The sequence below is a fragment of the Oncorhynchus keta genome, chromosome 8, assembly GCF_023373465.1.
Source record: "Oncorhynchus keta strain PuntledgeMale-10-30-2019 chromosome 8, Oket_V2, whole genome shotgun sequence".
Classification (NCBI taxonomy): Eukaryota; Metazoa; Chordata; class Actinopteri; order Salmoniformes; family Salmonidae; genus Oncorhynchus; species Oncorhynchus keta.
The window spans coordinates 3,768,633-3,782,845 of record NC_068428.1 but is presented as its reverse complement, the minus strand read 5'-3'; the positions used below and the strand labels follow the sequence as shown (position 1 = coordinate 3,782,845).

At 43.8% G+C, this 14,213-nt stretch overlaps 1 protein-coding gene across 16 annotated transcripts in view; it reads left to right on the top strand.

The window, feature by feature from the left end:
• The window catches only part of LOC118386573 (collagen alpha-1(XII) chain-like), a 93,794-nt gene that overhangs the window by 49,516 nt on the left and 30,065 nt on the right, over window positions 1–14,213 (top strand). For 8 of the 16 annotated variants that reach the window (XM_052523374.1, XM_052523381.1, XM_052523377.1 and 5 more), the window contains 20 exons: window positions 1,911–2,040; window positions 2,432–2,571; window positions 2,761–2,884; window positions 2,991–3,133; window positions 3,258–3,387; window positions 3,621–3,763; window positions 3,856–3,985; window positions 4,126–4,265; window positions 7,497–7,626; window positions 8,094–8,233; window positions 8,456–8,585; window positions 8,714–8,853; window positions 8,972–9,101; window positions 10,255–10,394; window positions 10,558–10,687; window positions 10,806–10,945; window positions 11,134–11,263; window positions 12,287–12,429; window positions 13,554–13,683; window positions 13,932–14,074. In XM_052523374.1, coding sequence (XP_052379334.1) covers window positions 1,911–2,040; window positions 2,432–2,571; window positions 2,761–2,884; window positions 2,991–3,133; window positions 3,258–3,387; window positions 3,621–3,763; window positions 3,856–3,985; window positions 4,126–4,265; window positions 7,497–7,626; window positions 8,094–8,233; window positions 8,456–8,585; window positions 8,714–8,853; window positions 8,972–9,101; window positions 10,255–10,394; window positions 10,558–10,687; window positions 10,806–10,945; window positions 11,134–11,263; window positions 12,287–12,429; window positions 13,554–13,683; window positions 13,932–14,074 — 2,706 coding nt within the window. The remainder of the gene's footprint in view (window positions 1–1,910; window positions 2,041–2,431; window positions 2,572–2,760; window positions 2,885–2,990; window positions 3,134–3,257; window positions 3,388–3,620; window positions 3,764–3,855; window positions 3,986–4,125; window positions 4,266–7,496; window positions 7,627–8,093; window positions 8,234–8,455; window positions 8,586–8,713; window positions 8,854–8,971; window positions 9,102–10,254; window positions 10,395–10,557; window positions 10,688–10,805; window positions 10,946–11,133; window positions 11,264–12,286; window positions 12,430–13,553; window positions 13,684–13,931; window positions 14,075–14,213) is intronic. The other 8 variants (XM_052523382.1, XM_052523378.1, XM_052523386.1 and 5 more) reach the window with 6 other exon arrangements.

Sequence of the window (14,213 nt, the reverse complement as noted above, 5' to 3'; positions counted from 1 at the left end):
AGTGGCCTCCATCATTCTTAAATGGAAGCACCAAGACTCTTCCTAGAGGTGGCTGCCCAGCCAAACTGAGCAATCGGAGAGAAGGGCCATGGTCAGGGAGGTAACCAAGAACCAGGTCACCATGGTCACTCTGACTGCGCTCTAGAGTTCCTCTGTGGAGATGGGAGAACCTCCCAGAAGGACAACCATCTCTGCAGCACTCCACCAATCAGGCCTTTATGGTAGAGTGGCCAGACGGAAGCCACTTCTCAGTAAAAGGTGCATGACAGCCCGCTTGGAGTTTGCCAAAAGGCACCTAAAGACTCTCAGACCATGAGAAACAAAATTCTCTGGTCTGATGAAACCAAGATTGAACTCTTTGATCTGAATGCCAAGCGTCACGTTTTGAGAAAACATGGTACCATCCCTACAGTGAAGCATGGTGGTGGCAGCATCATGCTGTGGGGATGTTTTTCAACGGCAGGGACTGGGAGTCAAGTCAGGATCGAGGCAAAGATGAATAGAGCAAAGTTAGGAGAGATCCTTAATGAAAGCCTGCTTCAGAGTGCTCAAGAACTCAGACTGGGGCAAAGGTTCACCTTCCAACAGGACAACAACCCTAAGCAAACAGCCAAGACACTCGCAGGAGTGGCTTCGGGATAAGTCTCTGAATGGCCTTGAGTGGCCCAGCCAGAGCACGGACTTGAACCCGATCGAACATCTCTGGAGAGAACTGAAAATATCTGTGCAGCAACGATCCACATACATCCTGACAGAGCTTGAGAGGATCTGCAGAGAAGAATGGGAGAAACCCCCCAAATACAGGTGTGCCAAGCTTGTAGCGTCATACACAAATCGACTCGAGGCTGTAATTTCTGCCAAAGGTGCTTCAACAAAGTACTAAGTAAAGGGTCTGAATACTTATGTAAATGTGATATTTCTGTTTTTTATTTGTAATAAATTAGCAAAAAATTCTAAAAAGCAGTTTTTGCTTTGTCGTTATGGGTGTAGACAATTTAATCAATTTTAGAATAAGGCTGTAACATAACAAAATCTGTAAAAAGTCAAGGGGTCTGAGTACTTTCCGAAGGCACTTGGGTACAAGCTTGGCACACCTGTAGTGGGAAAGTTTTTCCCATTCTTCTCTATAGATCCTCTCAAGCTCTGACAGTAACAGTCAAAAGTTTGGACACAGCTACTCATTCAAGGGTTTATTTTTACTATTTTCTACATTGTAGAGTAATAGTGAAGACATCAACACTATGAAATAACACATATGCAATCACGTAGTAACCAAAGAAGTGTTAAACAAATCAAAATATGTTATATTTTATATTCTTCAAAGTAGCCACCCTTTGCCTTGATGACAGCTTTGCACATTCTTGGCATTCTCCCAACCAGCTTCATGAGGTAGTCACCTGGTATGCATTTAAATTAACAGGTGTGCCATGTTAAAAGTTCATTTGTAGAATTTATTTCCTTCTTAATGCGTTTGAGCCAGTTTTGTTGTGACAAGGTAGCTGTCATCAAGTCAAAGGGGGGCTACTTTGAAGAATCTCAACTATAAAATATATTTAGATTTTTTTAACACTTCTTTTGGTTACTACATGTTTCCATATGTGTTATTTCATAGTTTTTATGTCTTCACCATTATTATTATACAATATATATATATATATATATATATATATATATGGTAACTTTTTTACAAAACGAGACAAATATCAATATATTATCTCCCTCAAATTATTTTGCGATTATATAAATAGCGATTTTTTTTTTTCTCCCCCTCATCAGTAATTATGACTAGTACTCTAGCTGACAGTGTTGTTAGAAATGGTTGTTTTCATGCCATTCAAAATATGTATTGTTGGCATGTTGGTAGTGGGCAGTCGTTAATAATAGTTGGGTTGTGTTTGTGTAATGTAAAGGAGACTGTGGATGCCACTTCCACCACCACGGTTCTGAAAGGCCTCCTGCCAGACACCCTCTACACCGTCTCACTGGTGCCTGTCTATGAAGTGGGAGATGGACAGAAACAGTCTGAGAACGAAAAGACAAGTAAGACGGGCTGACATCTAAGTCTAAAGATCGTTAAAGATCTTCTAAAGATCACTTATTCAGTGATCTTTTCAGGGACTGATAATGGCCTTCTTAAAAGACGATTTTATGGAGTGAATCCATAAATAACCACCAATGCGGAGGATAACTCTACATTGAGTCTGTATTTAAACTTTATACAGACTCCTTGCAATACCAAATGTAATCAGTAGAATGTTTCAGGGACTGCCTAATGGCCTTGAAACCAATTAGTATCATCAATGGAGAGGATAACTCTTTTTTTTTGCTGGATTTGAACTACATGCAAACTCCATAAGATACGATGGTACTGTAATAAGTACTATCAATCAGTATCAAGTTATATTATTAAAGCCCTGGTTGGTGTGTCCAGAGCCTCTTGGTGGAGTGAAGAACCTGCAGGTGACCAACCCCACCATGGTCACATTGAACGTGAAATGGGACGCGGCCGAGGGGAAAGTCAAAGAGTACAAAGTCATCTATGCACCTGCTGCCGGTGGAGCTGAAAGCATGGTAGGACTGGTAACTGACAGTGTAGAAAGTGTGGTTACTGTCAAGGGTATGAGTACTCATAATCCTTATACACTCCTGTTTGACTGAATATAGTTGCTTGTCATATTTTGTGATTTATATAACCTTAGTTATTGTTATGTTGGGAGTGGGCAAACGTTAATACTTGTATTGTGTTTGCATAATGTAAAGGAGACTGTGGCTGGAACCAACACAGTCCTGAAGGGCCTCGCATCAGACACCATTTACACCGTTTCAGTCGTGCCGGTCTACGAAGTGGGAGATGGCAAGAAGATGTCTGAGAATGGAAAGACAAGTAAGCCTATCGGACGAGGGGCGGAGATAATGATACTTTCAGAGTATCATAAGTAGAGGGTAGCTCTTCATTAATGGCTTTTAACTTGAACTTTGGTGTGTCCAAGGGCCCCTGGGTGGAGTGAAGAACTTGCAGGTGATCAACCCCACAATGACCACCCTGAATGTGCGCTGGGAGCCAGCCGATGGGAAAGTCAAGGAGTACAAAGTCTTCTATGTACCTGCTGCTGGTGGAGCTGCTGAGGCCATGGTAGGATGAGTGCTGTAGCTGATAGTGCAGAAATGGTTGTTTCCCCATTGCTTGCCATATAATAACACATGTATTTTGGGATGGGTAGAGGCTAATAGTTGGGTTGTGTTTGTGTAATCTTTAGGAAACTGTGGCTGCTACTGCCACAAGCACTGTCTTGAGAGGCCTCCAACCAGACACCCTCTACACCGTCTCACTGGTACCTGTCTTCACCGAGACAGAGGGCAGAAGGCAGTCTGAGAATGGAAAGACAAGTAAGACTCGCTGACATCCAAGCAATCTTTCGCCATGCGTGAACCTTGATTGCAACCAAGAGACACTTCCACTTTTTCAGAACAACTCAGATGCCAGGGCATGCATAAATCTCATAAATTGTCATTAGTACCCACTGTATGCTGTATTATTTGTATTAATGAGATAAGAGGGATATAATGGATGAGGGCCAGGTTTTCTATAGTTTTGGTTCTAATGTTGTTTTCCTCACCAGGACCGTTGGGGGGAGTGAAGAACCTGAAGGTGACTGAACCCACCATGACCTCTCTGAAGGTGGACTGGGACCCAGCAGACGGAGCCGTGCGCCAGTACAAGATCTTCTTCGTTCCTGTGGCTGGAGGAACACCAGAGGAAATGGTGGGTCTCTTTCACCTTATGACCTCATAAATAGCGTTTAGGAAATTAAACTGTGATAAAGCGTTTCATCACTTTTTCTCTCGTGTAAATAGGAGCAAGTACCTGGAAGCACCACCGCCATTGTTCTGAGAAACCTCAAGCCTGACACACCGTACACAATATCAGTGTTGCCTATCTACCCAGTCAGGGACGGGAAACGCCAGTCGGAGAATGGAAAGACACGTGAGTAGAAACATCAAATGAACTGGTAGCCTATACAGCCTATTTTGTGATTTGGGAATATTGGAAATGTGAAATATGGTCTCCAATAATCACAGAATCATATAATAATCATAATGCCACACTTGTATCTCTATTCCCAGTGCCTTTGGGTGGAGTGACCAATCTGCAGGTCACCAACCCTACCCACACCACCCTCACCACCAGCTGGGAAGCAGCTGACGGCAATGTGCAGGGCTACAAAGTCATCTACACTCCCGTCGCAGGAGGCCTTGAGATTGTTGTGAGTATTCTACTGTACTCCGATCCACACTGCCTATCTCCATAAGCCTATAACTCATCACTGATACGGTGATGTTACATTTGTTGACAGTGTAAACCCCCTGAGCTCAGCCTAACACAATGGTTTCCAATCCTGCGGGAGGGAAGAATCCAGCTTCCTTGCACGGCATACTTTGTGGAGTGGGCATTTCGTCAGCCCAACATGAGGAGTAGTGTTGAGGAGTTAGCATTGAGGACTTAGCGTTAGCAGTTCGCCTGCTGTGTTAAGCATGACGAGAGGCCGCAGCAGAGTAGTAACGCCGTTGTAGCCTAGCGAGGATGGAGTTCAGGCTGCGTAGGAGCTAACAGAGTGTGAACAGCTCTGTGATCACAACTCTAATGCAATGGACTTTTTGGTTTGGCTTATACGGAACAAGATACTCTAAAGCAGGTACTCCCAAAGTGGGATATGCGTGTTTTTAACCATCTAGTGTTCAGCAAAAATAACAACACAATGTCAAATACAGGTGGCCTAGTCAAATAATGAACATCCAATCACATTAACCATTACTCTCTCGCAGGAATTCCACTAACGGTCCATATGTAGCCAATCATAGCTGCTGCTCATTCCGTTTGCTCGAAAATGGATTAATGTTTAAAAAAAATGTAAGGCCCTAGATTCTACTACCAGCAGTACTACACCTGCACCTGTCGACGACACAAGTTGTTCTGCTTCCACGAGCACATCCAATGCTCGCATCAGTAATTCTACATATGTTGTTAGCCCAGCTAGCATGGACACTGACAGCTGTGAATCTGATGCAGCCGAAGAGCTACTGCTCCCTTACCCGGAAAATCACCGAACAACAGACAGGGACGTTGGACCATTGAAGAGGTGCAAATATGATGAGAACTACATTGATTTGGGGTTCACTTATATTGGGAGTAATGCCTTTCCCCAGCCACAGTGTGTTGTATGTGCAAAAGTTCTATCTAACAACTCGATGAAACCTTCACTCTTGCGCAGACATTAAGAAACAAAACATGCCAATTTGAAAATTAAGCCACAGGATTTTTTTGAGGGAGAATTAAGATGACTTTCGAGTAGTAAGATATGTATAAAAGCAACAGATACCATTAATAAGAACGGGCAAGAAACGTCTTATATGGTGAGCTACCGAGTAGCTAGGACAGGCAAGCCCCATACTATTGTGGAGGACTTAAATCTTCCTGCTGCCGCGGATATGGCTGTGACAATGCTGGGGCAAAAGGCCATAAAATCTATGCAGACAATGACTTCATCAAACAACACTGTTTCACGACACACCAGTGACATGGCAAGAGATGTTTTGAAACAATTACTGCTTCGCATACAAGCCAGTGAATTCTATGCGTTAAGCTGGAGGAGTCAACAGATGTGGCAGGCCTGGCACTGCTCCTGGTCCGTTACGTTTATGGGGGGTCAATTAAGGATGACATCCTCTTCTGCAAACCACTGGAAACCAGGACAACAGGAGAGGATGTTTTTAAAATACAGGACAGCTTTGTGACATCAAATGGACTTGGTGGTCAAGATGTGTTGGTATCTGTACTGATGGCGCAAAAGCCATGACAGAGAGACATAGTGGAGTGGTAATGCGCGTGCAAGCAGTTGCTCCCGACGCTACTTGGGTACACTGCAGCAGCCACCGAGAGGCTCTTGCTGCCAAGGGAATGCCTGACAGCTTGCAATATGTTTTGGACAATACAGTGAAAATGGTTAACTTTGTTAACGCAAGGCCCCTGAACTCTCGTGTATTTTCTGCATTATGCAATGATATGGGCAGCGACCATGTAACGTTTTTACAACATACAGAAGTGTGCTGGTTATCAGGGTTCAAAGTATTGACATGTTCTCAAATGACTGGCCTATCTGGGTGATGTTTTTTTCACCTGAATCATCTAGGATTACAGGAACCCTCCGCAACTATATTCAATGTGCGGGACAAAATTGAGACTATGATTAAGAAGTTGGACATCTTCTCTGTCTGCATTAACAAGGACAACACACAGGTCTTTCCATCATTTTATGATTTTTTTGTGTGCAAATGAACTCAAGCTTACGGACAATGTCAAATGTGATATAGCGAAGCACCTGAGTGAACTGGGTGCACAATTACGCAGGTACTTTCCCGAAACGGATGACACAAACAACTGGATTTGTTATCCCTTTCATGCCCTGCCTCCAGTCCACTTACCGATATCTGAACAAGATAACCTCATCAAAATTGCAACAAGCGGTTCTGTGAAAATTGAATTTAATCAGAAGCTACTGACAGGTTTCTGGATTGGGCTGTGCTCAGAGTATCCTGCCTTGGCAAATCGTGCTAAGACGCTGATGCCCTTTGCAACCATGTACCTATGTGAGAGTGGATTCTCGGCCCTCACTAGCATGAAAACGAAATACAGGCACAGACTGTGTGTGGAAAATTATTTAAGACTGAGACTCTCTCCAATACAAGCCAACATTACAGAGTTATGTGCATCCTATCAAACACACACTTCCCATTAACCTGTGGTGAGGTATTCACAATTTTCTATGAACAAATAAGGTTTTATATGTAAGATGGAAAATAAAGAGCAAAATTATTGATTATTTATATTATTATTATTATTTGTGCCCTGGTCCTATAAGAGCTCTTTTTCACTTCCCACGAGCCTGGTTGTGACAAAAACAAATTATTATGTTTAATCAATTTATCGTATAGTGTGTGTGTGGCAGGCTTACAATGATGGCAAAAAACAACATTTGAGAGTGCGCTGACCCTGGTGCTAGAGGGGTTACGGAGCTGGAGGTTGAATGCTTGAAGGGGTACGGGACTATAAAAAGTTTGGGAACCACTGGTCTAAAGCATTGTTTGGTTTATCTGTTTAGAATTGGCCTGAACAGTGTGGCGCATGGCTTTTGCTCAAAATCAAACCTGTCAAAATAAACTCCACAGAAGGGTGAGAGAAACTAGAGCAGGACATGTAGTTTTACAGATCACAGAACAGTGATGGTACATGGGCCTTCTCGTGTGGATCTGGTGTATGAGATATAACTGCGTCCTATTCCCTATATAGTGCACTACTTTTGACCGGGGCCCAAAGACTCAGGTCAAAAGTTGTGCACTATGCACGGGAATAGGGCGTCTTTTGGGATGCAGCCATAGTGTTCCAGTATGTCTGTTGGAGCTTCTGTTGGTGTGACACCATCAATTTTTTTCCTTTGTAGGAGGAAGTCTCAGAGAGCACAACCACCACAGTGCTGAAGAGCCTCTCTCCCAACACACAGTACAGAGTCACTGTGCTGCCAGTGTACCCAGAAGGAGATGGTCAGACCCAGACCAAGGATGGAACAACAAGTGAGTAACGACAACTTATTGCACGATGCTCTCAGTGACTGGTGATAGTTACGGGCAAATTCTACAGTGAAAGACATGAATTACTTAAGCAATAAGACCTGATGGGGTGTGGTATATGGCCAATATACCACGGCTAAGGGCTGTTATTATGTACAGCGCAAAGCGGAGTGCATGCATATATAGCCGTAGTATATTGGCAATATACCACAAACCCCTGGTTACCAATGTAATTAGCGCAGTAAAAATATATATTTTTGTCATACCTGTGGTATACGGTCTGAAATACCATGGCTTTCAGCCAATCAGCATTCAGGGCTCCAACCACCCAGTTCATAATGTGTATTAGCTCATCTGCAGACATAATCAATAGGCATATAGTAGTAGTAAAACATAGCTGTGCAACAGGTGTATCATTGTTTTTAAATGGACGTGATGGCTAAGCTGCCCTGTTTCCTCTTGGTGCTCAGAGCCCCTGGGCTTCGTGAAGAACCTGCAGGTCATTGAGCCCACCACCAGCACCCTGAACGTGCGCTGGGACGCAGCTGAGGGGAACGTGCGCGAGTACATCATCGTCTACATCCCAACTGCCGGCGGGGAGCAGGAAGTGGTACGTCCGGATCACCTCACGAACACAACACCCCTACTAACGCACTAAAAATGGTGTATTCCATTGGAGACTGGTGGAGGGTGAAATCCATTACAATCAGCCCATCCTTCCATTTAAAGTGTCATAAGCCTATGGTGTATTCCCCTATAGCTAGTCAACATGGCTCAGGTGTAAGTTAGCCCCGTTTCTGACTGATATTCTCCCTTCTTCTTTCTTGAACAGGACCAGGTGTCTGGAACAACGACCACCACTGTTCTGAAGGAACTGAATCCAGACACGGAATACACTGTGACAGTTGTGCCTGTTTACCATGAGATGGAGGGTCTCTCTAGGTCTCAGAATGGAAAGACAAGTGAGTTGAACTGAACGGGGTGAAATTATTCAAAGACCATCTAAGCAACAGATCATTTTCAATATGTCTGCTACTTGTTCAGCTTGTACAGTAAGTGTGAGGCTATAACATTGTCTCTCTTGCCTCAGATCCTTTGGGTGGAGTGAAGAACATGAAGGTCATCGACCCCACCATCAACAGTCTGTCTGTTCGCTGGGACCCGGCTGTCGGCAACGTGCGCAACTACAAGGTCTTCTACGTGGCCCAGCCAGATGGGAAGGAGCAAATGGCACGTCTCCTATTCATCTATCTAGCCATTTTACGGTCAACTTAGCCATGTTTATACTATAAGTAGATTATGGAATTGTTTTACAGTACTAACATTGATCTGCACTTGCCCTGAACAGGAGCAAGTCTCTGGAGGCACCAACAACCTTATCCTGCGTAATCTGGAGTCCGATACCCAGTACAACGTCTCTGTTGTCCCAGTCTACCCAGACGTGGACGGCATAATGCAGTCTGAGATGGGAAAAACAAGTGAGTGAAGCGTTTCAATACTTTCTTTCACTCAGAAACCCCATACTATAACACTAGTGAAGAATGTAACTGTCAACAATCTACAATTATTGACACATGAAAAGATGAGCAAAAATACAATGATATATTTTTTTTACTAACACGATTGCTCAGAGAAAGAGATTTTGTTTAACAAGTAATATTTATTTTTCTCAAAAAGTTAGAATTGAAAAGTATTGACACCCCTGTTTTCAATACCAATAAATGCTTCAGCTTGCGAGGATAAAGGCAACTTTTACTCAAATGTTTTTTTTGAAAACACATTGGGAGGGATCTTAGACCATTCCTCCATAAAGAACCCTTCCAGATCCTTCATCTGCGGTTATAGACTGCCCTTTTCAATTCAAACCACAGGTTTTCAGTCTGGAGACTGAGATGGCCATTGCAAAATAATGATTTTGTGGCCAATTTGTTTGTGGATTTTGATGAGCTTGGGGTTATTGTCTTGCTGGAAGTTTCAACTTATTGGCAGAGGCAACCAGGTCCTTGGGCCCTTGCTCAACAACAGTATCATGAACTTTATCCAGTACCAGGATATTTTAGCCAAACACGTGGTTGCCTGAAACTTGGCGGCAAGTGAATGTTCCAGCAAGAACATTACCCCAAATACAAATAAATGGTTAATTGGTAACAACATCAATATTTTGCAATGGCCATCTCAATCTTTTGAAACTCATTGAAAACCATTGAAACCCATTGAAAACCTGTGGTTTGAATTGAAGAGAGCAGTCCATAAGCGCAGATGAAGGATATCGAGGATCTGGAAGGATTCTCTATGGAGGAATGGTGTAATTTGTTGTCCAACTATGAAAAACATTTAGAAAAAGGCTCAGTCCCATTATCCTCGCAAGGTGAGGTATTGAAAACAGAGGTGTCACGAATTCCGACTTCCACATTTTTGTATTACTATAAAATAAAAGAGTTTCCCAATGTCTTTGGAGCATAGTTCAGTGTTTAAATGATTTATTTTACACTGTCATTTTTGCTTATCTTCATCAAGGATATTAATCATTTCAGACCCCACTGTATATGCTTCCATATCAGACTCAGTAACAGCTTGAGCATCTTGGCGCCATTTACTTACAGGGATGTTGTTGTGTTATTTCTTCTTCAGAGCCTCTGGGTGGAGTGAAGAACCTGCAGGTGACTGACCCCACCACCAACTCCTTGAGGGTACGCTGGGAGCCAGCTGAGGGGGATGTGCGCCAGTACACTGTCATCTACGCCCCGCTAGCAGGAGGGCCTGAACTCACGGTACAAAGTCAACACTTCCTTTCATAGTGCATCAAAGCATCAATATCTGCACACTCACTAACTTGCGCACTATAAACATGTACGGTGAATAATTGAATAATGCTGTGTCTTTAGTAGCGTGGTTTTACTTTACATTGTTGTTAATCCGATAACTCTTTTTCAGACCACAGTTTCTGGGATGTCAACCAACACCGTTCTCAGGAACCTTGTGCCAGACACAGAGTACAAAGTGACATTGGTGCCTATGTATGGCGATATTGAAGGGAAGAGAACTTCTGAAAATGGAAAGACAAGTAAGTCATGACTGAACAAACTACACAATACAGGTACAATACAGTGAGAAAAAGACAAATGTGCAGCAAAATTTAAAAAGTGATTTGATGCTCAACTCGTTGTTTGGTGACTTGTCAGAGGCATTGGGTGGGGTGAAGAACCTGCAGGTCATAGACCCGACTACTAGCTCCTTGAAGGTGCGCTGGGAGCCAGCGGAGGGCAACGTGCGCCAGTACCGTCTCTTCTACGTCCCTGCCTCTGGCGGAGCCGAGGACATGGTAAGACCACCAACTATCTGTGCCTTAACATCTGATACTGTACATGGTATCTCTTGACCAATCAGAATTGAGTCGAGTACGGCATCCATATTAGGAATTTGTTTAGTTCCTAATACGGATGCTGCAGCATTCAACCAATCAATGGTATAAACATTGATAATGCATCTCAAACACCTCTCTGTGAACAGGAGCAAGTGTCTGGTGGCACCACCTCTACCGTCCTGAGGAACCTTCTCTCAGACACGCCCTACACCATCACAGTGGTCCCCGTCTACCCCGAGGGAGAGGGCCTGCGCCAGTCTGAGACTGGAAAGACACGTAAGTTATCAACTGAGTGACCTCAAGTAATCCATGTTGTTCTTATTCAGTTATTTTGATTCAGTAGCATCATACCCCCCCCACAACAGAGGGGTAGCTTATCTCACCATAAAAATAATACTTGCTAGTTGGGTTGCCCTGCCTGTGTCTGTGCAGTTTTTGCACCAGGTTGTGTGCATCGGTTTTGTTTCTGCTCAAATGGCTTGCCATGCTGAGTCAGCAGAAATCCATCCCAGAGAAGTTAATTGGAAAGCTGTGATACCAGCGGAGCATATCAGTATTACCGAGCTGATGGTGCGTGATGGTTCCACGGGAGGTTCCAGAGACTCCGTTTGTGCTAATATGAAGACGTCCAATGGAAGTCAAGCATTTTATTTGATCTCGCTATGTCCTTGTCAGTTTCAAGTCTTGAGACAGACACGGATTTATGATCATGGATTCACATCTGATGTGCTCTGATCCTCGGCCAAATGTGAAGAGATGTTTGACAGAGTAATCTTCCTAAAGACACCATATGCATGTGCACTTGTACACGTGTTCAGTATAGAATGAAGCTCACTGTTGGACAAATAGGTTCTACTTTGCTTCTCAATAAGGTGGCTGGGTCTGTCTACCTACTACATCTAGCTTTATTGGGCTAAAGTGCGGAATGCCAGAGGAATACGAACATCTGTTTTAGTTTAAACGGGAAGTTAAGAGTTTTTTTTTTTCATAAACTCAAACTGTGTTGCTTCTCTCTATGTGCTGTCTACATAGACACTATAAAATCACTTGGAGACTGGAGAGTTTGCACCCCTCAGCATTTGTATTATTTTTTTTTTTTTTACTGAGCTACATCCTATTTGAAACTTAGCAGTCAAATAATTCTAACATTTTCTTGTGGTATCTTTACTTAATTCCTCGAGAGTCAAATCAAAGTTGTTGTTGGTTTGGGTTGTTAAGATAGCTAAACTTGTTAGGGGAAGTCAATCTAGCAGTTGCCCTCTCCCCTTTTGATTTTCTATGACCCTCTGTGACCCCCAGTTCCACGCACCCCTCCTAAGAACGTCCAGGTGTACAACCCTACCACCAACAGCCTGAACGTGCGCTGGGCGCCAGCCTCTGGCCAGGTGCAGCAGTACCGTGTCATCTACACACCTCTGTCCGGAGAAAGACCTGCAGAGACGGTAAGTTCAATGGATGCATCTCAAATAGCACCCTATTCCCTATGTAGTGCCCTATATAGGGAATAGGGTGCCATTTGGGACATACTAGCTATCTCTCTCCAATGTGGTGTGGTGGGAAGTATGTTCACGCTCCCGTTCACTCTCCCTCTCTGCTCAGACCACTCAGAAGGAAAGGGAACGTAAGCAAAAATAGTAGAAAATGGTTGCTGGGCTCCACGTTTAGCAACGATATCAAAAAGCCTCTGGAAGACTGTTGTAGGAAGTCTGTTTAGAAGCCGACACAGATGGTACTTTGTAATAAGGTTAGTGTTCATTCATGCGGAAATCCAGACTATTTAGCTTTTAATGATCTGAATATCAGGATTGGTTTCATGCACCGATGAACATATCTTGGATGACAGGAGAAAGATGGAGCTAATTGCCCAACAAACAGCTTTTACTGTATCACTAGGAGTTTGGAAAATGTGGATGTGCACATAGATCTGCAAATTCTTACATTTGAAGAATTGGAGGACATATACTGTGTTATATACAGAGATGTTCTGCTGAATCCCCTGATTAGCTGTAGACGAGGGTAGACCACTTTAAAGAGCAGCTGTGTTTAGCATGATGTAATAGCATTCCCTCGGACATGCTAATGGATAATGGGCTGCGTCGTGATAGTGATTACCCTGATGATATGACGAGTCTAGGCTCCACTGTTGTTAGAAACAGGGGTGAGATACACGTTGAGGCCTGTTCAATGACAGAGCGCTGGTCTCTTGCTGTTGGTTGCGTCGTCTTCATTTGCCTCCATAACACTAACTGTTTATCAGTCACTTTTAAGCAAAATGAATGCATTTGTTTATCTTTTTAAACCTCTTCAGGGCGTTGTTAGTACTTCCCGCTAGCCTTTGCACTAGGCTCCTTCCAAGGAAACACTAGCAGGGATTCACAGTGAGCTCATTATGTCCGTGTCTAGTGCCAGAGTAGTATGGTTGAAGAAGCTCATTTGAGGGTGCATCTACGGGCCCTGGTCAAAAGGAGTGCTCTAAATAGGGAACAGGGGGCCATTTGGGACACGAAACCATGATTCCTCTCTTGTAAGCCATCATTGTGATCTATGTCCTGTGACCTTGCCAAAGGTCTTGGTCCCGGGGAACATCAACAACGCGTTCTTGGATTCGCTCATTCCCGACACACCGTACTCGGTCAGCGTCCTGGCTCTGTACGCCGACGGGGAGGGACCACCGGTGAAGGGAGACGGCAAAACATGTGAGACTTGAATCCAATCAATCTGACTTTGTTGTATACATTGGTACTACTGACTCATGCGACTTTTGTTTACATTGATACTACCGGCTCATGATCGTGTTACTCACGCTTCCAGGCATACTTGCTTATACTGTAGTCTACATTCAAGCACGTCCGCACACACATACACGTAGCTATACACAACAAACACACGGTGTAGCGGTGGTTGCTAGGTGCATGTGTGTGAGTGTAACCCAGTGTTGTTGCAGTGCCCCGTGCTGGACCTCGGAACCTGCGGGTGTTTGATGCCACCACCAACACTCTGACCATCGGCTGGGACCACGCTGAGGGAACCGTGCAGCAGTACAAGATAGCCTACGCCCCCACCACAGGAGACCCCATCACTGAGTTTGTGAGTTCAAAGTCATTGTCAACAAACTTTCATGTAGCACAGGACTTAGAGTTTGACTCGAGGGATGAGTTGAGATTATGGCCTAAACATGTCTCGTTTTATATGTAGCTGAGTGGCAAATCAAATACACATCCCATAC